This window comes from Rhodnius prolixus, unplaced genomic scaffold (genome assembly GCF_049639745.1).
Source record: "Rhodnius prolixus isolate KJV_2025 unplaced genomic scaffold, Rpr scaffold_7, whole genome shotgun sequence".
In the NCBI taxonomy this organism is placed as follows: domain Eukaryota; kingdom Metazoa; phylum Arthropoda; class Insecta; order Hemiptera; family Reduviidae; genus Rhodnius; species Rhodnius prolixus.
The window spans coordinates 39,407,236-39,432,905 of NW_027411582.1; the positions used below are offsets into that span (position 1 = coordinate 39,407,236).

Below are 25,670 nucleotides of genomic sequence, written 5' to 3' on the forward strand. Positions count from 1 at the left end.
ACCTGGATAACACCGCCTCCCTTACTGCCTTCAGTAAATGCAAGGAACTCATCAGGAAGGCCGATAGCTTTACCTGCTCAGACAAAAAAGAAAAAAATCCATTAGATCTAATTTTAAATTTTTCCAATATTATTTCTAGTTTACAGTGTTCACTTCCATGATGCTGTCCTGTGGAGTTAAGCATATATTGTACGTATCCATCTTCATGTCATGTTGGGGATTTATCGTGAGATTGAGAAGGGGAGCATTCTCAACTTATGTCTGACTGTTTAGGGTGTGAGATATGTGAATCAAGTTCTGATCTTTGATCGGAACAACTAAGGAGGGTTATTATTCGATTTTTTTCAGTCGACTGTAGATCTTTAAGGCTTAATTCTGGGTCCTGATTAATTGTAATTCTGTACAACGAGAACGCCTGCCCACCACGATCAAAGATCACTGACTTTCCCAAATGATTACGCTTAGTTTCCTCCTGGCCTTCAAACTTTCTCAACTTAAATTTGTTTTTTTTTTCTCTTGCTTTGTGTACTCACCCAGCCAGTCAAGCACTATGGTCTCCAATTCCGTGCAAGCAGGACTCGCTGCCTGAACAAAAAATTTGGAAAATTCTTACACAAAATAAACAATAATATTTAATCCTATCGAAAAGAAAAAAAAAAGTTGAGTAACTCACCCAAGAGAAGCCAATACAACCAATGGCATCGGACAGCATGTCTCCCAAGATGGAAGGGTACGAATTGCCTGAGGGGAAGTAAGCATGGAACCTTGGATGCTGCCAGTGAGTGACCTAAACCACAGCAAAAAAAGCTTACAAAATCCAAAATGGTCGATACGCTTGTGGTTAAGAATTAATTAGCTTTTTGTTTTTTACCCCAGGCATAATATAATTCTCTACGTCAGCCATAATTTGATCCCATGATTCTGGTTGTTGAGGTGCCTGCTCTGGTAATAATGATCTTAGATATCCGGGTTCCACACTAGGAGTCACTCTCCTTTTAGACAAGGAGGTCATGTATTCACAAATGTAATCGACCATCTCTTTACCTCGTCGACGAAACTCCATTGTATCCATCCTGGATTCTGTGCAAGATAAATTCATTTTTGTATCTATTATTCGATCAAACTTAAAAACATAAAGCTGGTCATTATTAAGGCTTTAATTTTAATGCCCAGCTTTTCTTGTGTAATGACAGGAAGAAGTCTAATTTGGCATTTTGAAACATTTTGGCATACAGTGTTTGAATTTTTTTTATCACCCAAAAAATTAATTTAAATAACAGATAAATAAATTCAATGAACAATTTATTTTCATTGTTTTGTGATCGATGTAATTTTATAAAACGAGAATTTGTTTAAAATACTCTGTAATAAAGTTATTTGTGTTTTCGTTGAAATTTGTATTAAAAATTTGGTTTAATTTTTTTGGGGGGTCCTTGTTTTATAATTAATATTTTAATTTGTTTCACGAATATGTATAATCTGCGTTTTATAAACCTATTATTTTCAAAAGTCATTTTATGAAATATGTAGAATTAATGTACATTGCATAAATGCCAATTCAATAAGAAATTTTATGAAGTAACTAAGCATTTTTAATAAAATGCTAGGCTTGCACTCTGCCGGCAACTTTAATACTTAAAACATTTTTATTGAGTTGTGCACATTGAGTTGATTAAATGATATTTAATTTGTGTTCCTATTGAGTAAAATAAAAGAGTGCATTACAAGATCCATTAAATACTAAAAATTTTGGGTGCCGCTGTGATATTAATATGTGTAAACAAATGCTGCCAAGTGCAGAGTATAAAGTTTTATGGTCTAGAAGAAGATATTATTTTGAAGTAGCGGAAGTCGCAACATGAGACCTTTGGTACTTTGGGAGGTTAAAGGAATATTTTCAGATTTTGGGGCTTATAAGCACAATGAAGGGAGACCCAGAGCTTCTAACCGAGTAGTTCATAACCGCTATTCCGCGAATATGGTCCAAGTGTTCCGCGAAATTTCAATTGTAAATGTATTGAAATATAGAAACATAGGAAAGATACGAAAACAAAAAATTGTTCCTTTTTTATTTAATTTCAATTTAATTTTAAGTTCCTGCTAATTACCGAATTTCAAATTAATTAATGTTAGTATTCCGCGAGAAAAATACATACATATAATTGTGTACCGCGTCTTTGAAAAGGTTAAGAACCACTGATATAAAGGGTTGAAAATTTTTTGGGTCATGAAATCCTGTAAAATTATGGCCGTTCTATATCACCCACTGTGAACCACGTATTCGTATGAAATTTTGTTCTCTTGTACACTTTGTTTTTCTCAATTATAAATTATAGTTATTTTGTGCACAGATCTATAAATGTAGAAGATATAAAGGGTTGAAAATTTTTTGGGTCATGAAATTCTGTAAAATTATAACCGTTCTAGGTCTCCCACTGTGAACCACGTATTCGTATGAAATTTTGTTCTCTTATACACTTTGTTTTTCTCAATTATAAACTATAGTTATTTTGTGCACAGATCTAAAAATGTAGAAGATATAAAGGGTTGAAAATTTTTTGGGTCATGAAATTCTGTAAAATTATGGCCGTTCTATATCTCCCACTGTGAACCACGTATTTGTATGAAATTTTGTTCTCTTGTACACTTTGTTTTTCTCAATAATAAACTATAGTTATTTTGTGCACAGATCTATAAATGTAGAAGATATAAAGGGTTGAAAATTTTTGGGTCATGAAATCCTGTCAAATTATGGCCGTTCTATATCTCCCACTGTGAACCACGTATTCGTATGAAATTTTTTTCTCTTGTACACTTTGTTTTTCTCAATTACAAACTGTAGTTATTTTGTGCACAGATCTATAAATGTAGTAGATATAAAGGATTGAAAATTTTTTGGGTCATGAAATTCTGTAAAATTATGACCGTTCTATATCTCCCACTGTGAACCACGTATTCGTATGAAATTTTGTTCTCTTGTACACTTTGTTTTTCTCAATTATAAACTATAGTTATTTTGTGCACAGATCTATAAATGTAGAAGGTATAAAGGGTTGAAAATTTTATGGGTCATGAAATTCTGTAAAATTATGGCCGTTCTATATCTCCCACTGTGAACCACGTATACGTATGAAATTTTGTTCTCTTGTACACTTTGATTTTCTCAATCATAAGCTATAGTTATTTTGTGCACAGATCTATATATGTAGAAGATATAAAGGGTTGAAAATTTTTTGGGTCATGAAATTCTGTAAAATTATGGCCGTTCTATATCTCCCACTGCGCACCACGTATTCTTATGAAATTTTGTTTTCTTGTACACTTTGTTTTTCTCAATTATAAACTATAGTTATTTTGTGCACAGATCTATAAATGTAGAAGATATAAAGGGTTGAAAATTTTTTGGGTCATGAAATTCTGTAAAATTATGACCGTTCTATATATCCCACTGTTCGTATATCTCGCACTGTAAACCACGTATTCGTATGAAATTTTGTTCTCTTATACACTTTGTTTTTCTCAATTATAAACTATAGTTATTTTGTGCACAGATCTAAAAATGTAGAAGATATAAAGGGTTAAAAATTTTTTGGGTCATGAAATTCTGTAAAATTTTGGCCGTTCTATATCTCCCACTGTGAACCACGTATTCGTATGAAATTTTGTTCTCTTATACACTTTGTTTTTCTCAATTATAAACTATAGTTATTTTGTGCACAGATCTAAAAATGTAGAACATATAAAGGGTTGAAAATTTTTTGGGTCATGAAATTCTGTAAAATTATGGCCGTTCTATATCTCCCACTGTGAACCACGTATTTGTATGAAATTTTGTTCTCTTGTACACTTTGTTTTTCTCAATAATAAACTATAGTTATTTTGTGCACAGATCTATAAATGTAGAAGATATAAAGGGTTGAAAATTTTTGGGTCATGAAATCCTGTCAAATTATGGCCGTTCTATATCTCCCACTGTGAACCACGTATTCGTATGAAATTTTTTTCTCTTGTACACTTTGTTTTTCTCAATTACAAACTGTAGTTATTTTGTGCACAGATCTATAAATGTAGTAGATATAAAGGATTGAAAATTTTTTGGGTCATGAAATTCTGTAAAATTATGACCGTTCTATATCTCCCACTGTGAACCACGTATTCGTATGAAATTTTGTTCTCTTGTACACTTTGTTTTTCTCAATTATAAACTATAGTTATTTTGTGCACAGATCTATAAATGTAGAAGGTATAAAGGGTTGAAAATTTTATGGGTCATGAAATTCTGTAAAATTATGGCCGTTCTATATCTCCCACTGTGAACCACGTATTCGTATGAAATTTTGTTCTCTTGTACACTTTGATTTTCTCAATCATAAGCTATAGTTATTTTGTGCACAGATCTATATATGTAGAAGATATAAAGGGTTGAAAATTTTTTGGGTCATGAAATTCTGTAAAATTATGACCGTTCTATATATCCCACTGTTCGTATATCTCGCACTGTAAACCACGTATTCGTATGAAATTTTGTTCTCATATACACTTTGTTTTTCTCAATTATAAACTATAGTTATTTTGTGCACAGATCTAAAAATGTAGAAGATATAAAGGGTTGAAAATTTTTTGGGTCATGAAATTCTGTAAAATTTTGGCCGTTCTATATCTCCCACTGTGAACCACGTATTCGTATGAAATTTTGTTCTCTTGTACACTTTGTTTTTCTCAATCATAAGCTATAGTTAATTTGTGCACAGATCTATAAATGTAGAAGATATAAAGGGTTGAAAATTTTTGGGTCATGAAATCCTGTAAAATTATGGCCGTTCTATATCTCCCACTGTGAACCACGTATTCGTATGAAATTTTTTTCTCTAGTACACTTTGTTTTTCTCAATTACAAACTGTAGTTATTTTGTGCACAGATCTATAAATGTAGAAGGTATAAAGGGTTGAAAATTTTTTGGGTCATGAAATTCTGTAAAATTATGGCCGTTCTATATCTCACACTGTGAACCACGTATTCGTATGAAATTTTGTTCTCTTGTACACTTTGTTTTTCTCAATCATAAGCTATAGTTATTTTGTGCACAGATCTATATATGTAGAAGATATAAATGGTTGAAAATTTTTTGGGTCATGAAATTCTGTAAAATTATGGCCGTTCTATATCTCCCACTGCACACCACGTATTCTTATGAAATTTTGTTCTCTTGTACACTTTGTTTTTCTCAATTATAAACTATAGTTATTTTGTGCACAGATCTATAAATGTAGAAGATATAAAGGGTTGAAAATTTTTTGGGTCATGAAATTCAATAAAATTATGGCCGTTCTATATCTCCCACTGAGAACCACGTATTCTTATGAAATTTTGTTCTCTTGTACACTTTGTTTTTCTCAATTATAAACTATAGTTATTTTGTGCACAGATCTATAATTTTAGAAGATATAAAGGGTTGAAAATTGTTTGGGTCATGAAATTCTGTAAAATTATGGCCGTTCTATATCTCCCACTATGAACCACGTATTCGTATGAAATTTTGTTCTCTTATACACTTTGTTTTTCTCAATTATAAACTATAGTTATTTTGTGCACAGATCTAAAAATGTAGAAGATATAAAGGGTTGAAAATTTTTTGGGTCATGAAATTCTGTAAAATTTTGGCCGTTCTATATCTCCCACTGTGAACCACGTATTCGTATGAAATTTTGTTCTCTTGTACACTTTGTTTTTCTCAATCATAAGCTATAGTTAATTTGTGCACAGATCTATAAATGTAGAAGATATAAAGGGTTGAAAATTTTTGGGTCATGAAATCCTGTAAAATTATGGCCGTTCTATATCTCCCACTGTGAACCACGTATTCGTATGAAATTTTTTTCTCTTGTACACTTCGTTTTTCTCAATTACAAACTGTAGTTATTTTGTGCACAGATCTATAAATGTAGAAGATATACAGGATTGAAAATTTTTTGGGTCATGAAATTCTGTAAAATTATGACCGTTCTATATCTCCCACTGTGAACCACGTATTCGTATGAAATTTTTTTCTCTTGTACACTTCGTTTTTCTCAATTACAAACTGTAGTTATTTTGTGCACAGATCTATAAATGTAGAAGATATACAGGATTGAAAATTTTTTGGGTCATGAAATCCTGTAAAATTATGGCCGTTCTATATCTCCCACTGTGAACCACGTATTCGTATGAAATTTTTTTCTCTTGTACACTTTGTTTTTCTCAATTATAAACTATAGTTATTTTGTGCACAGATCTATAAATGTAGAAGGTATAAAGGGTTGAAAATTTTTTGGGTCATGAAATTCTGTAAAATTATGGCCGTTCTATATCTCACACTGTGAACCACGTATTCGTATGAAATTTTGTTCTCTTGTACACTTTGTTTTTCTCAATCATAAGCTATAGTTATTTTGTGCACAGATCTATATATGTAGAAGATATAAAGGGTTGAAAATTTTTTGGGTCATGAAATTCTGTAAAATTATGGCCGTTCTATATCTCCCACTGCGCACCACGTATTCTTATGAAATTTTGTTCTCTTGTACACATTGTTTTTCTCAATTATAAACTATAGTTATTTTGTGCACAGATCTATAAATGTAGAAGATATAAAGCGTTGAAAATTTTTTGGGTCATGAAATTCTATAAAATTATGGCCGTTCTATATCTTTCACTGAGAACCACGTATTCTTATGAAATTTTGTTCTCTTGTACACTTTGTTTTTCTCAATTATAAACTATAGTTATTTTGTGCACAGATCTATAATTTTAGAAGATATAAAGGGTTGAAAATTTTTTGGGTCATGAAATTCTGTAAAATTATGGCCGTTCTATATCTCCCACTGCGCACCACGTATTCTTATGAAATTTTGTTCTCTTGTACACTTTGTTTTTCTCAATTATAAACTATAGTTATTTTGTGCACAGATCTATAAATGTAGAAGATATAAAGCGTTGAAAATTTTTTGGGTCATGAAATTCTATAAAATTATGGCCGTTCTATATCTTTCACTGAGAACCACGTATTCTTATGAAATTTTGTTCTCTTGTACACTTTGTTTTTCTCAATTATAAACTATAGTTATTTTGTGCACAGATCTATAATTTTAGAAGATATAAAGGGTTGAAAATTTTTTGGGTCATGAAATTCTGTAAAATTATGGCCGTTCTATATCTTTCACTGTGAACCACGTATTCGTATGAAATTTTGTTCTCTTGTACACTTTGTTTTTCTCAATTATAAACTATAGTTATTTTGTGCACAGATCTATAATTGTAGAAGATATAAAGGGTTGAAAATTTTTTGGGTCATGAAATTCTGTAAAATTATGGCCGTTCTATATCTCCCACTGTGAACCACGTATTCGTATGAAATTTTGTTCTCTTGTGCACTTTGTTTTTCTCAATTATAAGCTATAGTTATTTTGTGCACAGATCTATAAATGTAGAAGATATAAAGGGTTGAAAATTTTTTGGGTCATGAAATTCTATAAAATTATGGCCGTTCTATATCTCCCACCGAGAACCACGTATTCTTATGAAATTTTGTTCTCTTGTACACTTTGTTTTTCTCAATTATAAACTATAGTTATTTTGTGCACAGATCTATAAATGTAGAAGATATTAAGGGTTGAAAATTTTTTGGGTCATGAAATTATGTAAAATTATGGCCGTTCTATATCTCTTACTGTGAACCACGTATTCGTATGAAATTTGGTTCTCTTGTACACTTTGTTTTTCTCAATTATAAACTATAGTTATTTTGTGCACAGATCTATAATTTTAGAAGATATAAAGCAGTGGTTTTTAACCGGTGTTCCGCGAAAATGGTCCTAGTGTTCCGCGAATTTTCAATTTTAAATGTATTGAAATTTAGAAACTTAGGAAAGATACGAAAACAAAAAATTGTTCCTTTTTTTTTAATTTGAATTTAATTTTAAGTTCTTGCTAAATACCGAATTTTAATTTATTTAATGTTAGTGTTCCGCGAGAAAAATATATACATATAATTGTGTTCCGCGTCTATGAAAAGGTTAAGAACCACTGTTCTAACGAGTTGCTTTTAGATTTTTAGTTTCAATAATATTTCTGTTCGATAATATTTATATAAAAACAAAACAATTGGGTAGATTTTACAGCTTTATTCATATAAATTCCATTTGCTGATTGAATTATTGAACAAAAAACTTGTTAATTTATAGTGCTCTTGGCCTGGAGACAGCCAGAGTTAAAGTCGAACGGGGCGACATCTCAGGACTGTAGCTTGTACTATGCATTGATTATGCGACTAAAAACACAGTTAATGCTACATTAAATATAATGTATTCGAGAAAGTATGACTACTGACCCTATAATTTGTTTCTTAAATTGATTGATTTGTTTACTACTTCCTCTGGCAGTATGTTCCGTCGCTATATTTCCGGCCCGATATTGTCTAACATAAGTGTAAATCAGATTTCAATCAAAAAATTTTGTTTTTTTGGGGGGGGGTTCCAGCAATTATGTTGCAGTCCTTTAAAATTACTACTTTAGTAAGGATTTAACAGGTAATTGCAAGTAGTCGCCTACATCACACATTCTGGGTTGGTGTTCATTAGGTTGTCGACGAAATTAAAATGCTGTTTTGACAGTTAGGTCATGCAAACGGCTCAAAACACATTTCTCTGTGTATTAATTAATAACTGCACTAACATAAACCTCTGTATAGTTTTTCTATGTAAGAGATGTTTCTGGACAAATTATTTTCCGATCGTTCTGAGGTCTGAGTGTCAGGCTTGAACAAGAAACCAGAAAATATACGAGGGTCGTTTCAAAGTCAGAGAGATAGCACCACTGGCGCGTATCGAGGTTATGTTTAGTTAGTAGCATCTCTTGGAAGAACACACACCAAGTTTCAGCCAGATCGGTCTATTTCTTTGTGTTTGGCATTCGTTTGAATCGAGGAAGTCGAGTGATTTTCAAAAAATGGACGAAAAAGAATTTCGTGTGTTGATTAAACACTACTTTATGGAAGGCAAACCGCCTCAGGAGACTAAAGAGAAGCTTGATAAACATTATGGTGACTCTGCACCTTCGATTAGAACAGTTTATAAGTGGTTTCAAAATTTTCGGAGTGGCCATATGGGCACAAGTGACGCTGAACGTTCTGGACGCCCTGTTGAGGTTACTACTCCAGAAATCATTGATAAAATCCATGATATGGTGATGGATGACAGAAGAGTGAAGGTGCGTGAGATTGCTAGTGCTGTGGGCATCTCGAATGAACGGGTACATAATATTTTGCATCAATATTTGAACATGACAAAGCTATCCGTAAGATGGGTGCCGCGATTGCTCACGCTTGACCAAAAACGAAATCGTGTGAAGTGTTGCAAGGACGGTTTGCAGCTGTTCCAGAAGAATCCGCAGGACTTTAAGCGTCGTTTCGTCACTGTGGATGAAACATGGATACATCACTACACTCCTGAGACCAAAGAACAATCTAAACAATGGGTTACCAAGGGGGAATCTGCGCCAAAAAAGGCGAAGACCGTTCCTTCGGCCGGAAAGATTATGGCGACTGTCTTTTGGGATTCGCAAGGAATAATCCTCATCGACTATCTGGAAAAGAGTAAAACTATTACAGGTGCATATTATTCATCGTTATTGGACCGTTTGAAAACCGAGCTGCAAGAAAAACGCCCACAAAACAGTCCTTTTCCATCACGACAACGCACCAGCTCACACCTCAGCAGTTGTGGTCGCAAAATTAATGGAAATAGGGTTCCAACTCGTTTCACATCCCCCCTATTCTTCAGACTTGGCTCCCTCGGACTACTATTTGTTCCCCAATATGAGGAAATGGCTGGCGGGAAAAAGATTTTATTCAAACGAGGAGGTGATTGCAGAAACGAATGGCTATAAATGTTGGTAACAGTAGCAAGTGTGAGTGGTCGCACTAGATTCTTTCTGAAATGATTCAGTTAAGCGTTGTGGCTGTGGTTGGCGGTGTTGAATGCGGCAGGAACACAGCAATGTGGTTTCTGGATTGAGGGAGTAAACCATTTGATGGACCTCATTTCTCCTTCTGTCGCCAATTAACTCGACTGGACTGCCGATCGCCCGGTGGCTGAACCCATGGCCATTGTTCTAGTATCGTGTACTGGACAATCGTTATAGGCGCCACTCGGTTAATAATTATTTCTGTGGCTAAAACTGCTAGCCCCATCTCCGATTGATTTTCTTCTATTGTATGTATAAATCGGATGGAAATGTTAATGGCTGTTCCGTTATTGAAAATTGACCTCTTGTTTATTACTTTCATTGTGAAAGCTGTGTTATAATTCAGTCGGTTGAGAATCATTGTGCAGTGTTTCCTCTAGCCGAGCGAGGATGGTCAATCTGAGTTTCAGAAAATTGGTGGCGCAAGCTCACAACTGGGGTGGTTAGAGAAGAGTTGGAAATTTCATGTTTTCCATTTCAGACATCTAATTAGCACTTGACGTCAGGCGCAGTGAGAACTCTTCACCGCCCAGCTGCTTATACTTCCATTTTCCAATCTTCTTCTCGGCCCAGATGTCATGTTCAAGAAAAATAAGATAATTGGTTAAACCATCGCTTCCTTGGCAACTCTCCAAAATTGTGCTAAGTTTATTTATAGCAGACCACTTGTTACTTGGCAAAAAGCACTTGTTGAAATGGTAATTACCTTCCCAGAAAGTTGAAAAAGACTTGGAGCACCCCACTCGCCAACTTTATCAATCTCTTTATTATTCCAACTTATTATTTTTTTTTTTTTTCCAGGACCTCGAATATTATTTGAAAAAATTTTGCAACTGAAAAAAGAGAAACGTTTTTGGAAGACTTTTAAAGAATGTGTTGAATCGTTTTTAAAGAAATATATCTGCATGGTGGACGTGTTACCTTCAAAATTTTAAATATAAATTTGTTTTGTCATTGTCAAATATTTTATTAAATTTGAAAGTAAACAATTACGTTAGTGTGATGTAGTAATAGTTATTTGTTCGTCTAGTGCGTAAAGTGTTTCTTTTCTCGGGAGTGCGGAACGTTGCGACTCGATCGTAACTATATGAGTAAAGAAAGCACTTCCGCCCTAGTCATTCACAATTTATTTCCTAAGGTAAAAAAATAAGAATATAATTATTTTAAGTACAAACTGTCTTAAATAAACAAATTGGCAAACAATTTAACAAAGACATATTTTTCAAAATAAAATCTCACCCACTTAAAATAAGAGTAAAGATAACAATTAATTACTGTAATAATTATTAATACGAGTAAGTGTAGAAACGAGTCAGTATTAAATATTAATGACGGTATTATGAATTATTGTAAAAATATTAATTTATGTAAACAATAGTTTAAAGTTTCTTTGCTTTTATAAATTATAATTAATTAAAACTAAATAAATTAATTGAAAATAAATTAATTTAAACACTTGTAAAATTTAAAATATTACTTTTGGTAAACTAATTTTAAACGCAATATTAAATGTGTTTTTATTGATACCATTGAAGAAAATCGGATTTTACTACATCTCGTTAAGAGACCGATATTCTGCAAAGCTGTAAGAAAGTCTTGCTTTTTTGACGGTTTATCTTTGAAGAGTAATAATTGTAGAATTAAAGGTTTTCCTTAAAAGTATAATTCATTGTTCTTGAATCATTTCAATCCATCTTATGCCAATATTTAAATTCCTTTTATTCCTTTTCTGTTGTACAATGTTTATCCCTTAGCGAAGTGTACTCTTGAAAGCAGAGTGACCAGGTATAACTCACAGTTTTTGAGGATTGGGTTGTTAAAGTGATACCCATATTTCATCACAAGTGTCAATTCACTTCTTAAATAGAAAATCACTTTGATTTTCAAGAAGAGGTTGTTGGAGGATCACCTTCTGAACTCTTCTCAACAAACTATTAGGTCAAGGTATAGTGGACGCACCAAGTTTGCCTTACAAGGCTCACTTCCTCTTTGAAATTCTATAACCAACCCTATGCAATATGATTTGACCCTACAAAAATAGTTTGAGCTTCCCCTATTACTGTAGAGCTTATTTTTTAACGAAATTTTAGTTTCAGCACCTTACATCCATAATTGAATTAAATCAACTCATTTTAGAATTGATTAAATCAAACCATTGCTTAAAACTCGATTAAATACTGAAAATTGAATTTCAAGTATTTTGTATTAAGTGACCACAACGCAATGTCTATCCATGAAAACAGTTATTATAAGAAAAGTTCCTTCAACTAAATAAATAAAAAAACCTTTTGATACGTCCTTATTATATTTAAAGGACAGCGGAAGTTACTGCAAGAATTTCCAGGAGGATGCAATATGAAAAAAAAGAAACGAAGTAAAATTAGAGTTTTAGTTTTGCAAAAAAAAAAAAGAGAAGTAACTGGTGGGATTAAACAGAGTTTAGAAAGTGGCCATCGGTAGTGAATGGGCAACTAAAGTAGTTGTGGTGCCTTAGTGAAGGAGGCAGAGTGCTCCAGTAATTACTAACTTTAGGTGCTCCTCTTTCGGTTGGTACCATTACAAGCGACTGTCTACTGGAGCCAGCCCCCAGGCCAATCGGTCTCCCTCTGTGCATTTCCTGGAGACTTATTCTGCTTGCATTCTTATCCAGCAGTATAGAAACCGTATTCACCTCAAGCGCACCTTCCCTGGATGTTCAGAGCACTCAGAAAACGCCCACAATTAAAAATAATTTTAGTGATGAGCAAAAAAACAAATTTCACTTTATTAATTCAACGATAATTTTATGTTAACATGGTTTTTATTGGAATAATTCAACAAAACAAAAAAATCTTATCTTTTGTATCATAATTTTCCAGGCCTTAAATTTCAAAAAAAGAAGGAAGTTCCGCACTGGCGAGAGCAAGAACTTTGATCAGCGCCGCATATCCGCCCTCTTAAACAAAAAAATTTAAAGTGGCACATTTTTTTAACATTTTAAACCTTAATTCAACACGTAATAACCTGTTAACTTTATAAAAGAATATTTAGGAATACCTCGGTAGTTAGCGCATTAGATTTTTCCCCTCAGAAATCCCAGGTTCGAAGCCAGCAGCTAGCATTTTAATATTTATCAGTTCAGAAGCTTACTGTCTAGTAATGGATAGTGTTGCAATGGGAGAGCCTTGTTCGGTGGCCGGCAGTGTATTGAAAAGAATCAGAGTGCTAATGACCTTAGATGTTTGAGCGCCTTAAATTTAAAAAAAAATACGAAAAAATATGGTAATAGCACTTGTAATTCTTCATCGTAGAGAAGGTAATTCTTCATAATACAATTCTGGCCCTATTGGGAAGAATGAAGATAGGCCTACAAGAGCCCGCCAAATCTACGTGGTTTCACTTCACTAGCGAGCTCTATTTCATCTCACATTTCTTATTTTAAACAAATGGGTCCTTAGCATGGTCAGTGGAGAGCACTTTTGGTATCATATTCCTCACAAACTCGTCCCAAATATAGCTACAGATGATGTAAATAATCTTAGTACTAAATTTATCCGCTCGTCACAAGCTTAAGACTAGCCATGAGGCATACGGAGTTCCTCACTACCGCTGGCCATTTCTACCGAAAGTAACAGACATATTTAAATTCACCCAGATGGAAGTCAACGAACAATTCTCTTATTCTTCATACATATGCTGATTTAGTAAGCCTGCTTCTTTTGGCAGTAACTATGGCAAGAATCTTCATACAGCTTCCTTGTAATGCACCACCAATTTCTTTCCTTAGTATTGTGTGTGAATACATAGATCAGACTGCATTTAAAGCTGATCTTAAAGAGAGTGAGGATGCTTAAAGATTCATAAATGATACAAACACTATTTAAGTAAGATTAATCTAAAATAATAATAAAATATCAATACACTAATAAAATAAAACATACGATTATACTTGAGTATTCAACAATAACAAAATGAACAAAAGAAAATAACAAAAACAAAATAATTTGAGATAATGAGCGCACGTGCAGACAGAAAAACATTAAATAAAAAACTATGATGAAGAACAGAGCAAAATTAACTGGTAAATAATGGGTATTATTTATTTTTTGCTTTTTATTTAAATTTAGTTTTAGTTAAACTAAATAGATTACAAGCTAAACAAATTGTACTTGTCGCTTATTCATCTTGGGCAAATGCTCCAACATTGACTTTAACCGCTGTATAACGTGAAATGGCATTTATTTATTTTATTTTTCGTTGCTTATGTACAATTCTTAATTAATTTCAGATCATTATCTACATTTTCTACATATTTTTCGTTTTCTTAATGATTTGTGCAAATAATAGGTGTTAAATAGATTCTTCTCTTAACTTCAATACTAAATTACAATAAAAATGTTTTAAAACTGAATTTTTACTTCATTGTGGTGTTTTATTTTTGGTCATGTTGTAATCAACATCATTTGAAATATTCTGACTTAAACAATCTTAAAGAAAATATGCCAATTATAGAGAAAATACTTAGAGTTGAAGCATTGCAGCATGAGGTGGTCATGTGGCAGTATTACACGAGATCTCCAAGAGGAAGGAGAACAGTATGTAAATTGCGGAGCGTTGGAGGGTGTGCTGAGCAAGCGATCCGGAGAGCCTGTCATGTCTCTCTGTTCTTCTGCAATATAGAGGCACCCCCCCCCCCCACAATGTTTCTCTATCTGCTAGCTTCGCTTTTGTTGTCCGTCTTTCTTCTATTTATTTTTCATTCGCCAACTTCACATTGCTATTGTTGGTTTGATTTGGATGGACGTGAAAACAAGACTACAGCTGATGTTTACTTACCTCCGCAAATATCAATTTAATATTTCTCCCCGGAAATTGATACCTGTCTTGTTTCTTTTATTGTGAAGCATTTTATCTTTGCCGTTAGGGCGTCGTTTTTGACTTGATACAGCTTTAGCTAGAAGCCCAGCTGTGCTGTTACAGGTGCGTCTGAATGATGAGGACACTACTAGTAGCTAGAGAATCGGCAATCTTCTCTGTCGGTCGGGCTGCTCTAAAATCTTTGAAAGAGTTCTGCCTTAGACCGAAGATTGTCCAACGTATTCTGGAGCTTCTGGTGAACATAAATAGCTTTTAAGACAAAGTAAGGATGCCCTTGGCAAAAAGTGGGATTTTGATGGTAACCTTCGGTATCATATTACTTTTTTTTTTTACTTCACTTATTTACATCAAATCTGAATACTGAAATTTGACTACTGTAGTATCAATATTATATGCTGAAATGGATACCATTTGAGCTGCACTTAGATTCAAGAAAAGTTGAGAACTTGGTAGTGATTGATAGTAAAAAGCTTTCTCCTAACTTTGAAGAGTTGTAATTTAGGATCCCAAATTCAATCACCTGTTGAGGCACCTGTTGTGCTGCAGGAGAATATTAAGTTCACTTAATAGTTGTAAACGTCAATATGCACAAAATAGTAAGAAGATTGTGCGATTCTGATTAAAGTTTGTACAGCTTTGTAGTTTAATAGTTTAAATAAACAATTATTACGGATCAATTTTTATAACCTTTTTGTGCTTGCAAACATTTATTTTCAGTTTTATTTGCATTTCTTATGTAAATGTTGGTATTTAAAACATAAGTGGGGCTTATGTTGAAATGAAATTTATTTCCAAGACGATGAGTGAGGTTATTAAATTTATTTTGTGGTGGGAAATTACCCCACTCTTGGCGGTGCTTTATTGTTGTTCAGATGACTTCTAGCCTGTAATAAGAGTGATTGTATATGTATGAGCGGGAATGTGTGAAATGAGATGAGTTTGAAAAGTGATGTTGACAATAAGTTTATAAAGATGTCGGATTTATCTAATAGAATATAGAAAAACTAAGTTGACTGAATTAAGGACTAATTATAAATGTGATTAATGAGTAATGGCCTAAGGAAGGTTAGAGTGGCGTTAAGCTGTTGGTAGTGTTAATTGCAATATGGTGAACTCATGCTGGAGTATTACTTGTAAGTTTTGTTCGTTTGATGACCGTTCTCCTAAGTTTCTTAATTACGGATGGCAGTATTACTGGAAGTGGTACCACCTTTTCCACTCTAGGCTGTGAACAGTTAGTTAAACCACCAGGTAATGTTATTAAAATTTTTATTGAATTACTTGGACTTTTTATATAACCAGCACCAGAGGAAATTTAATAGCGAAGCGAGCGGCCAAACAATAGCGTAAGCCCCCATCCATTTCGCACGGTAAAAATTCGACGTAGAAAATCTAAAACGATCGCAATACTTCCTCTTATAGTAAGAGAAAGTAAAACACACTCACATGACTTTGTTTCCGCTCTTTCACAGTCATATCACTTACTTCCAACTGCTGCTCTTTTAAATATACGAAAAGCACAGAAAGTAAATACTTGAAATGGTCCCCTTCTTGAAATGGAAAACCCCTTGCAGTATTGAGTGTTGCTTCTAGAGACTGCTCCAGTTCAGCCGCCTCGACAACTTGGTCATTGTCTGTGCTACATCCTGGTGGTTTTTAATTGTGCGAATAAAAACTGTAACTGCGGGCATTCAACTGGTCTTATGAAAATTCATTTGTTTACAATTAGCATTTTAGTTTAGGTCTTCATTTCTGTCCCAGTCTGTCTCATTATACTTGGTGCGGCTTAGCAACTTACCCCAGTAGATAAAACTGTGCAAACCTTTTTTTCTAGATGCCTCAAGTAATGTCTTCATGAATAATTAAAAAACAATATTATTTATAGGGACATCTAACCTTTCTGCCTCGTAAACAAATAAAGGATTGTATTTCCCGCTGGATTTTCCTAAAATACGATATCATATTCTTGTAAAGCACTGCCTGTTGACCGAGTTTTGGAATTCCTGAACACTTGTTTTGCTTTGTTATATCCTGGTAAGGTTATAACGTGTCGTTAGTGAAGCTGAATATTACTGAGGTAACACTGTCAGAAAAATGGAGTTGCTGCAGTCCCCAGCTCCAAAAAATTGAGGCCCCAAAAAAATGGCTTATATGAGGTGATTAAGAGGCTCGGGTCTGCTTTGTTCAGACCACTGAATTGAGCTCTGAAACATTTTTTTATCGAACTCAGTAATCCTCAGGACAAAGTGCTGATGAAACCTCAATTTAGAAAGTTCGGCGACCTGGTGCTTCAGCGTCCCGGAGAAATTGAAGGAGACGTTTTGAACGGCTACATGAACTCGTACGGATGTAGAACATGTCTTTTATTTTTAAAAAAGTAAAGTATTGCCTATTTTTTCAGGAAGGCTTTACGTCCTACGACCGAATTAGGCGTCGTGCAAGCATACTTTACTATTAACTTCTCACTTTAACCATTGGACAAAATCCAATACTTTACTAAATTCTTTTAAATACTTTTACCGGGAATCGAACTCCATACCCCAGTACATCATCTTTGTGAGCCTCTCCTTTAACAATCTACAACCTATCGGCTGTACTGGCACATGAGTGTCCTGGATTGTTACTTCTCCGATCTCAACATTTGATTCCCTTACATCAACTATATAACAAGACTTACTAAAAATATCACCTGTTACGTACTTTAAAATTGGTTACTACTTAGAAATTTCCCTTTCCAGTTGGAGACGGAAAAGATAGCAACATAATAGTCACATACTTTCTAATAAGTTACAAAAATATAAAGGAGGAAGCGATATCTCCGTTGAATCTGTCTATTTCCGGTTGCTGGTACTACTGTGGAGCAACGTTTGGCAGTCTTTAAACATTATTTATTCTGAATAAGGGATGCACAGCATTCCATCTTTCATCATACTTAACGGTTTTCATAAAAATCATTTTTTCTGAAATACTCATACAGTGAAGATTATTAAAAAGCCGATAATAAACAATTATATGAGATTAGGCTCAAATAAAATAGTGGTGCACTTGCCCAACTTTGCTAAAGCTCCGTTGGGTGTAATTAGGTACCCTGATTGCCTGATGTAACACAGACTCAATCTTCTTACACTGTAATTGGACCGATAAAAATGAAAATATTAAAGGTTATTTTAGAAGCAAATACCTAAAAAACTTAACTTCATAAGAATATTTCCAGGATTAAGAGTTATTTTGAGAGAGGTACAGGTTTCCTCTAATGGGTTAATACAGTTTGATGTAAGGACATACCACCTACAAATCAGGAGAATTACAGTAAGGAATAGTATCGTGTAGTTCCCACCAGATTGTGTTTTTTAGTCTAATTTTGAATTTGAAATGTTACAGGAGTGGAAAGGAATGTTATGAAATCGTCATCGAGCGAATAAATAAGAATAACGGATATGAACACACTCTCAACCGACTTTCCCTTACGGTGCGTCTCAAAATTCAAACTTTAACAATTTTTGAAACATAATTCATTCCAAAATGGTAGCATGTAAAACCATAAATCATACTAAGAAATCTGCCTGCTATATCCTTCCTCAGAACTGCCCTAAAGTTATTTTATTTATTTATTTTCAAAGTAATTGTTACAATAAAACTATGTGAATGTAATCAGTCAAGTAATTGCGTAAAGGGGCACTTCCGGTGGATTTTCTTTAAATTCGAAATTTCAGCGACTCATTTAATCATTTACATTTTTGCAGAAGCGGCAGGACCATACATACCGCATCAATATCAAGGAAAAGACAAACATTCTCCCCTCTTATCAGCAAGTAGCTTTAATAGAATTTTCTTCGCCAGCGTTTTAAAAGTTGTTGGTCAGCTTGTGTCCAATGTAAACTTTAATAAAGAAAATCGGTGGAGCCGTTCCCGTGAAAATCTCGTTTAAGTAAGAAAAAAAGGAAAATTCTTTCATTTGGCATCTTCGATTTAAGGTTTTTCTTCGCTAAGCATTTTAAGCTGTTATTGGGATTATATAAACCAACTTCAAGGTCTAAGCTTCCAGCGAATTCCTAAACTTGAGTGATCACAAATACAGACAAAAGCGCAAGATCTCTTTTCTGAACTCAGCGGACCTCAGAAGGGATAATTCCAGTGAATTGACTTTTCCAATACTTTCCCTAAGTTTAATTAAGGAAAAGAAAAATGTTTTACTTATTCTATTTTTGAGATTATAAAAGTCTAATGAAACTACCGAATACTGAAGTTGGTTTGTGCAATCCCAATGACAGCTTAAAATGCTTAGCGAAGAAAAACCTTAAATCGAAGATGCCAAATGAAAGAATTTTCCTTTTTTCTTACTTATTTGAGATTTTCACGGAAACGGCCCCACCTATTTTCTCCATTAAAGTTGACATTGTACACCTACAGATCAACTTCAAAAGGAACTTCATTTTAGGGACAACGAGCCGCCCAGCGTACTTCGGCGGCCCTGCATAATCACATCACAAACCTTACTCTAATAACCACCTCATTGTTCACCGGAGGAGTTCTTCTGGTATCAGTACTTCCTTTCTTATTGGGTGAACAAGTAAACTAATTAGTCGCCAGTAAGAAATGTGACAAATTTGGTTTCAGCTGGGAAACTGAAGCGCCGATATCACTGCTTAGACGATATAATTTCCCTCAGTTTGTTTTTTTGGGGAACTGAGGAGGCGAGAATTGCAATAATCATGAAGACTATATTTACAGTTATCCTAAAGGAATATACCAGTTGATCTTGTAATTGTGTGTACCACTTTTGGTGACCAGACAACCATGTGAGAAATTAATAAAACTGTTACCTGAGAACTGATTTGAGGTTCGGTTACGTTTATTAGGTGTTGGTGGATTACGATACCACTGGTTTGCCAATCTGTCGGTATGTTGACAGGGAAGAGTCAGTTGGAAGACTGTCCTGACCGTCTCCATAGCCAGTGAGTCTCTCGGGCGCGCCGCCTCCATACCCACTACCACATTTGGCTGGCCATTCATGCCGCCAACACTTCATTATTACTGTACCTCATGCTGCCACATTATCAAGTTCAATCAAGCATTATGAAAGTTACATTGTATACACGTAGCTTAACCGAACAGTTTGCAAAAAGTTACATTAGTTCTTAAAACATGCTCACGATGAACTTTGATTATACATTTAGAGAGAAGCTAGTAAAGTTTGCTTAATGTGTTTTAAGTAACATTTTTTTAAAAAATAAGAAAGCCTTAATCGATGTTCATTAACGCAGTGTTGTGCTTTCCGTAATTGCAGGAAGTCGACGGTTTGCATCATTTCTTGAGTGTGGGAGAATAGACATTTTAAATAGAAAACTGCATCCACACAAGAAATATTGCCACTGTTAAGTTGTTCTGTATTAATTAATCCATTTATTTCAAACAGAAACAGAACTAGTAAAAATATTTTGTTTATTTTTTTAAAATAATTCTTGACAGTTTAACGATCAAATATCGTCATGTCTTTTTACAAATATTTTGTAAAGAGGAAATTTTGATTTTGTAACTGAGCTGTTAGAGGCGAGGTCTGCATAGCTAAGATGAGTTGTTGGTTTAATGGGTTCAGTTCCCGGTCTTAGGCCTTGGATTTTATTTGATGGTTAATATGAGTAATTTACAGTAAAGTATGTTTGCTAGTCGCCTCCGTCCACGACACCTAATTTGGTAGTTGGACGTAAAGCCCCGCCTGAAAAAATAGGCATTACTTTACTTATTTTGGTTTTTCTAATTGTTGGTTTACTTTAAAATTTATAATAATCTTAATGTAATTACTTTTAAAAAAAACTTCCAGTTTGAAAAGTTGTTCCAGAGGTTGATTAAACAACAAAAGGTTGTTAGTTTTGGCCAATTTTCAATTTGAGCAGTATTGAGTATTGTGTATTGTGCTTCATTCAAACGTAACGGTTATTCATCAAATAAGATTGATTTCAGAACTTTTTTCTCGTAACTTAGTTGAACTACCTGATAAGAAAAACTTAACGGAACTTATGGTAAACAATGCAATAGCCTTAAAGATACGAAAACAATGTTTTTCAATTTCCAAACTTTTTGAGGGCGTTTTCACTCTCGCTTTTTTTAAAAGCAAGTAATAAACATGATCCAGCTTATGCTGTATCGCGTACCTTTAAGCAGCTACGCCTGTGATTGGTTACACTTGCGAATGAATTGTTCCTTAGGTCTCGGAACATGAAGGCTCACAGTTAAATGAACTGCCTTCTACGAGGTTGTCACTTCGTTTTGATTGCCAACTTTTAACTTTAGCTTATTCTGTTTTCAGAATTTAAAGAATCAGAATCGAGGTCTGAGAGCCACTTAGAGATAGAAAGATGCACCAGTGACTGATATCAGACTATTCTCGCTAAACACCAGTAAGTATACCATTTTATTTTTAACATCAACGATAATGCAACTTGCCTAATCTTAAAATCTAATTAAATCTAGCTTAAAAACAAACAAAGTTTGTCCTTATAAAAAAAATACTTGATTTGCAAATTTATACGAACTTAGGGTGAAAATTTGAAATCAAATATTTGGAACAATCGAGATATTTTTCGTATCAAGAAAGAGAAAGTAAACATTTAGTCTTCAAAAGTGAATATACTAAAATATAAGGTTCGTCAAATGTTCGGAAAACAATTGTGCAGTTTCACATTGGGAGAATGGGGAAATATGCAACTTAATAAAGCAACGGAGAATGTCATCAGCCATTATATCGGTCTGTCAGAAATGCAGCCATCATTCTGTCTACCTGATCGCACTTGATTAATGTGAAACTATTCCAATAGACCAGAAAGTCATTCCTCTAACCGGGCGCTACTTTCCACACCAGGCCAAGATGAGTTAGACAAGGAAGATCAGCTATAATTTCATCGTCTAGCGATTGATTGATCGATGATAGGAGAACACTGTTGTAATGATCAGTCATTTGCATTATTTTTTCCACCATTGTGCTCGACATATTTGTAGAATGCAGTTTTTAGAACCTTCCGGACTACGTGAATACATTTAATAAAAAATATGTAAATGAAGGTAGTGAATAAACTGTAAATAAAATGGTCATAACGGAGATAGACACGAAAATAAACTACGAAACGTGCGTAAAGTACCTCAGAGGATGAACTTAATAGATGATCACCATCCATTTCATCGTAAGAATTGAATTTGAACACTCACATGATCCTTTTATTTATTATTATTATTATTACACTATTTTTTTTTTTTTTTTTTTATGATTTAAGGCGCGTCAACATCTATGGTTATTGGCGCCCGGAGCTTTTTCCAGTGCACTGCCGGCCTCCGGACAGTGTTCTCTCTTTACAGACAACACTGTCCATCACCGGACTGTGAGCTGTAAGAAGCTCCTAGGAAGAAAAAATCTAAGGGTCAGCAGCTGGATTCGAACCCGGGACCTCCGCGTGGGAGTCCAGTATGCTAACCACATAGCTAATCCCTTCCCTATTATTACACTATTATTATTATTATTATTTTTATGATTTAGGGCGCGTCAACATCTTAGGTTATTGGCGCCCGGAGCTTTTTTCAGTGCACTGCCGGCCTCCGGACAGTGTTCTCTCGTTACAGACAACACTGTACATCACCGGACAAATATTATTATTATTATTATTATTATTTTTTTTTTTTTTTTTTTTTTTTTTTTTTTTTTTTTTTAGCGCATCAACAGCTGAGGTTATTAGCGCTCGGAGCTTTTTTCAGTGCACTGCCGGCCTCCGGACAGTGTTCTCTCGTTACAGACAACACTGTCCATCACCGGACAGTGAGCTGTAAGAAGCTCCTAGGAAGAGAAAATCTAAGGGTTAGCAGCTGGATTCGAACCCGGGACCTCCGCGTGGGAATCGAGTACGCTAACCACATAGCTAATCCCTCCCCTTATTATTATTATTATTATTATTATTATTATTATTATTATTATTATTATTATTATTTGTTAAATACAAGTGAATTGCTGGTTTTTAACTTTAGCTTTGCACCTTATAACTAGGCTGATTGTAGCATTACTTATTCCCATTTTGTCTCTATTTGGAGAGTGTAAAATGGTATTGTGAAAGACACTTTGATTTTTGTGGTTTTAACCGTCCCGTGGTTTGGTTGTGGCTCAAACATCAGATCGCTTTGTAGCCAACCGCTCCAGAGTTGTTTACATAGTCCTGGAAAAAGGACAGCTGGGGTGGTCCGGTCTGGGTTCAGTATTCACCGCTTCCCTCCATCCATTAAACATCTCATTATTTTTATCCAAAATCTGGAGTCATCATTCACATATGATTGTCTCTGTTTTAACTACCATAGTCCTGAACTTATACTTGATTTTATTCGTCGTAGAGCGCATGTTTATTGTATCATTGACCAGGGTTCGGACTTTTATTTATCACCAGTGGTAGATTAGTCAGTTTGGGGAAAAGATTTCAATTTCATTTATGTTTATGTCTTGCACGAATCAGCTAGTGTTGTAATAAAAGATAATATTACTGACTGAAAGTTGAATAGCACTAACACTAAGCTGAGGATCGAACTAGCCCAGTAATCCTTTCAAATCCAATTTTTGAATTTCCAAATTCTCTGGCACTATATTATTGTTATTGCTATTATTTATTATTGAGGATGGGCTTCACTAAGCTATAGTGCTATGAGCAAGGCGGCGTACAAAAGCATTGGCGCTCCACGCACCAGTTATGCGACACACTGTATAAAATATTTCATTTGATTCAGAACACATGGAGATATCCTTCTCTTTTAGTTCTGATTTTACTTTATGCTTCTGAGTTTTAATTAATAGAGAACCAACCAGGCAGTTTCCAGAAAGAGCTATCTGATAGATAAGTTTGAGGGGATCTTTAGCTTGGCTATGAAAGATAATTTTAAAGGAACGTACACTAATTAGGCCGGCCCTGGGAAGAGCAGCCTTTTCATCCTGACATAGAGCTGGTGCGGATCTATTCAACCAGACTGGCTTCCTCTCTGCTAACTTGTTTCTTTACATCTCCGTTCGCGTAGTGCTTTGCATTATCATGCAAGTATTCTGACTGGGTTTTCCCCATAAATATATTTGAATTTCTATCAATACGAAAAATGGTCCACGTCAGTGATTCTTAATCTTGCTAAAACAACATTTCACTAGATATTTTTCTTGCGGAGTACTAAACATACCATAATTTAAATTACTACATAATATAATATTGGAAAGTAATTCAGGAAGGAAATGAATCGAATTAGCATTGTTATTGTTACGTATATTACAAAATCTATTAGTTTTATTTTGTTGCTATTGTTTTATGTAAAGATTCATTCAAAACAAATTTAATTCCTGTAATAAACAAAAAGAATAAATTAAATGCAAAACATGAGCTAGAAGATTCTAACGAATTTGTGGAATATTTGAACAAAGTGGCAATGCTACTCGCATTATACTAAAAACTCAAAAAATAACATTAATACTGAAATTTTAAACTGTTACTTAACATGACAGATTGAACCGTAAGCATGTTGAATAATTTCTCCAAAATTATCTATATATGTATTATTATATTAACCATTAATTTTTTTTTTTATAAAGAATGATCTTAGCTTCAATGGGCCCCGTCACATAATAGACTGTAACGGAGGGGCTACCTCCTTTGAACTTATAACAACTGTTTATCGATAGTGATAAAATATCGTATGTGGAAGGTTACAATAAATATAGAGAGTCCCGCCTTGCATAGTGAAGTGTTGTAGTTGCAGTGGACTTGATGAATGAGTGTAATAACACAGTAATAACTAAACGCATCCAAGCAATACCTGTTATTTTTATAAAATGTTCGAATTATATTTTCCTAAGAGAGCCGGAATGTGCTTTAACTCAACCTATTGTTATGGATAGATACAATTTTAAATATGCCTAACCATCACTTTCAAGAGCTTGTACCTACTTCTAGAAATATTAGTGCATTAATGAAAACAAAAAAATTGCAGTAATAGGAAGGTATGTTCATACCAGATTTCAAACGGTGCCCAACACATTCTATGCCACCATCATCCTATCATGGCGACTCCCCCCGTGCTGAAGTTCAGAAAATCTAATCGCTTCACCAGAAGTTGTACAAAAATACGCTTCTTACACTATAGAACTTGACGAACTGAGAACTAGAATAGTGTTTGTAGTTAAGTAGTAAATACAATTAAGGAGTTTGTTTGTGAGCAGTCTGCTGCACGCTCTACAGAAATCTGTCGTTGAGTAATGAATTTGTAGATGAGTTAGCTAGCGTTTAATTGAAGTTAACTTGGCTAATTTTGATGAGTTACATTTAAGAGGGGGACAGAACCAAGGGTTGGTTGATGGAAAGCTACAGAACGTGGTTCCCACTCCTAAATTCTTGTTCTTGCGAGTTCATCTCTTCTTGATTGGTTGAGAAAAATTAAACTTGGAAAATCTTGTACGAGAAATAATAGTAAAGGAACAAACCTGAGGCGGATTGGGTTTTCGCCGTAAAAGAGAGGACTAAAATTTTCCTTTTACCAAAGGAAAGTTGGTACTGTGAAAAGATAAACAATTAGTGTATGCGCAAGAATTCCTCATCCATTAGTGTATGCGCAAGGACATCCATTCCTTGATGGATTGCTGATCTACCAGTTAGCAAGGGAGAGTGGTTAGGATAGGCTTTCCTAATATTGTACGGTTTTACAATCTGTAAGAATTAAATATTCGCAGTTGGATGTAAGTTCGCGTGATAGAACCTTGGGAGGGATTAATGGCAGAAGAATGTCTTTTGAGTAGTCACACCAAATTTTT

The 25,670-nt window shown here is 34.3% G+C and overlaps 3 protein-coding genes across 9 annotated transcripts in view; 2 read left to right on the forward strand and 1 right to left on the reverse strand.

The window, feature by feature from the left end:
- LOC141447607 (phospholipase DDHD1-like) overlaps positions 1–10,992 on the forward strand; it is a 26,473-nt gene extending 15,481 nt beyond the window's left edge. For 2 of the 3 annotated variants that reach the window (XM_074115333.1, XM_074115332.1), the window contains one exon: positions 10,802–10,962. Coding sequence is in view for 1 of the 3 variants with exons in the window: in XM_074115331.1 (XP_073971432.1) it covers positions 10,802–10,935 (134 nt within the window). In the remaining 2 variants the exon portion in view is untranslated. Of the gene's footprint in view, positions 1–10,801 lie in introns of all 3 variants that reach the window. The other variant, XM_074115331.1, reaches the window with a different exon arrangement.
- Tdc2 (Tyrosine decarboxylase 2) overlaps positions 1–19,796 on the reverse strand; it is a 25,109-nt gene extending 5,313 nt beyond the window's left edge. For both annotated transcript variants that reach the window (XM_074115334.1, XM_074115335.1), the window contains exons 1-5: positions 19,681–19,796; positions 872–1,080; positions 674–787; positions 534–585; positions 3–73 (exon numbers count right to left, since the gene is read on the reverse strand). In XM_074115334.1, coding sequence (XP_073971435.1) covers positions 3–73; positions 534–585; positions 674–787; positions 872–1,072 — 438 coding nt within the window. In that variant the 5' untranslated portion in view covers positions 1,073–1,080; positions 19,681–19,796. The remainder of the gene's footprint in view (positions 1–2; positions 74–533; positions 586–673; positions 788–871; positions 1,081–19,680) is intronic.
- Rpp25 (ribonuclease P protein subunit Rpp25) overlaps positions 1–25,670 on the forward strand; it is a 38,131-nt gene that overhangs the window by 6,466 nt on the left and 5,995 nt on the right. For 2 of the 4 annotated variants that reach the window (XM_074115344.1, XM_074115342.1), the window contains exon 2: positions 21,165–21,255. In XM_074115344.1, coding sequence (XP_073971445.1) covers position 21,255 — 1 coding nt within the window. In that variant the 5' untranslated portion in view covers positions 21,165–21,254. Of the gene's footprint in view, positions 1–15,733; positions 16,109–21,164; positions 21,256–24,637; positions 24,864–25,670 lie in introns of those variants that run through there. The other 2 variants (XM_074115343.1, XM_074115345.1) reach the window with 2 other exon arrangements.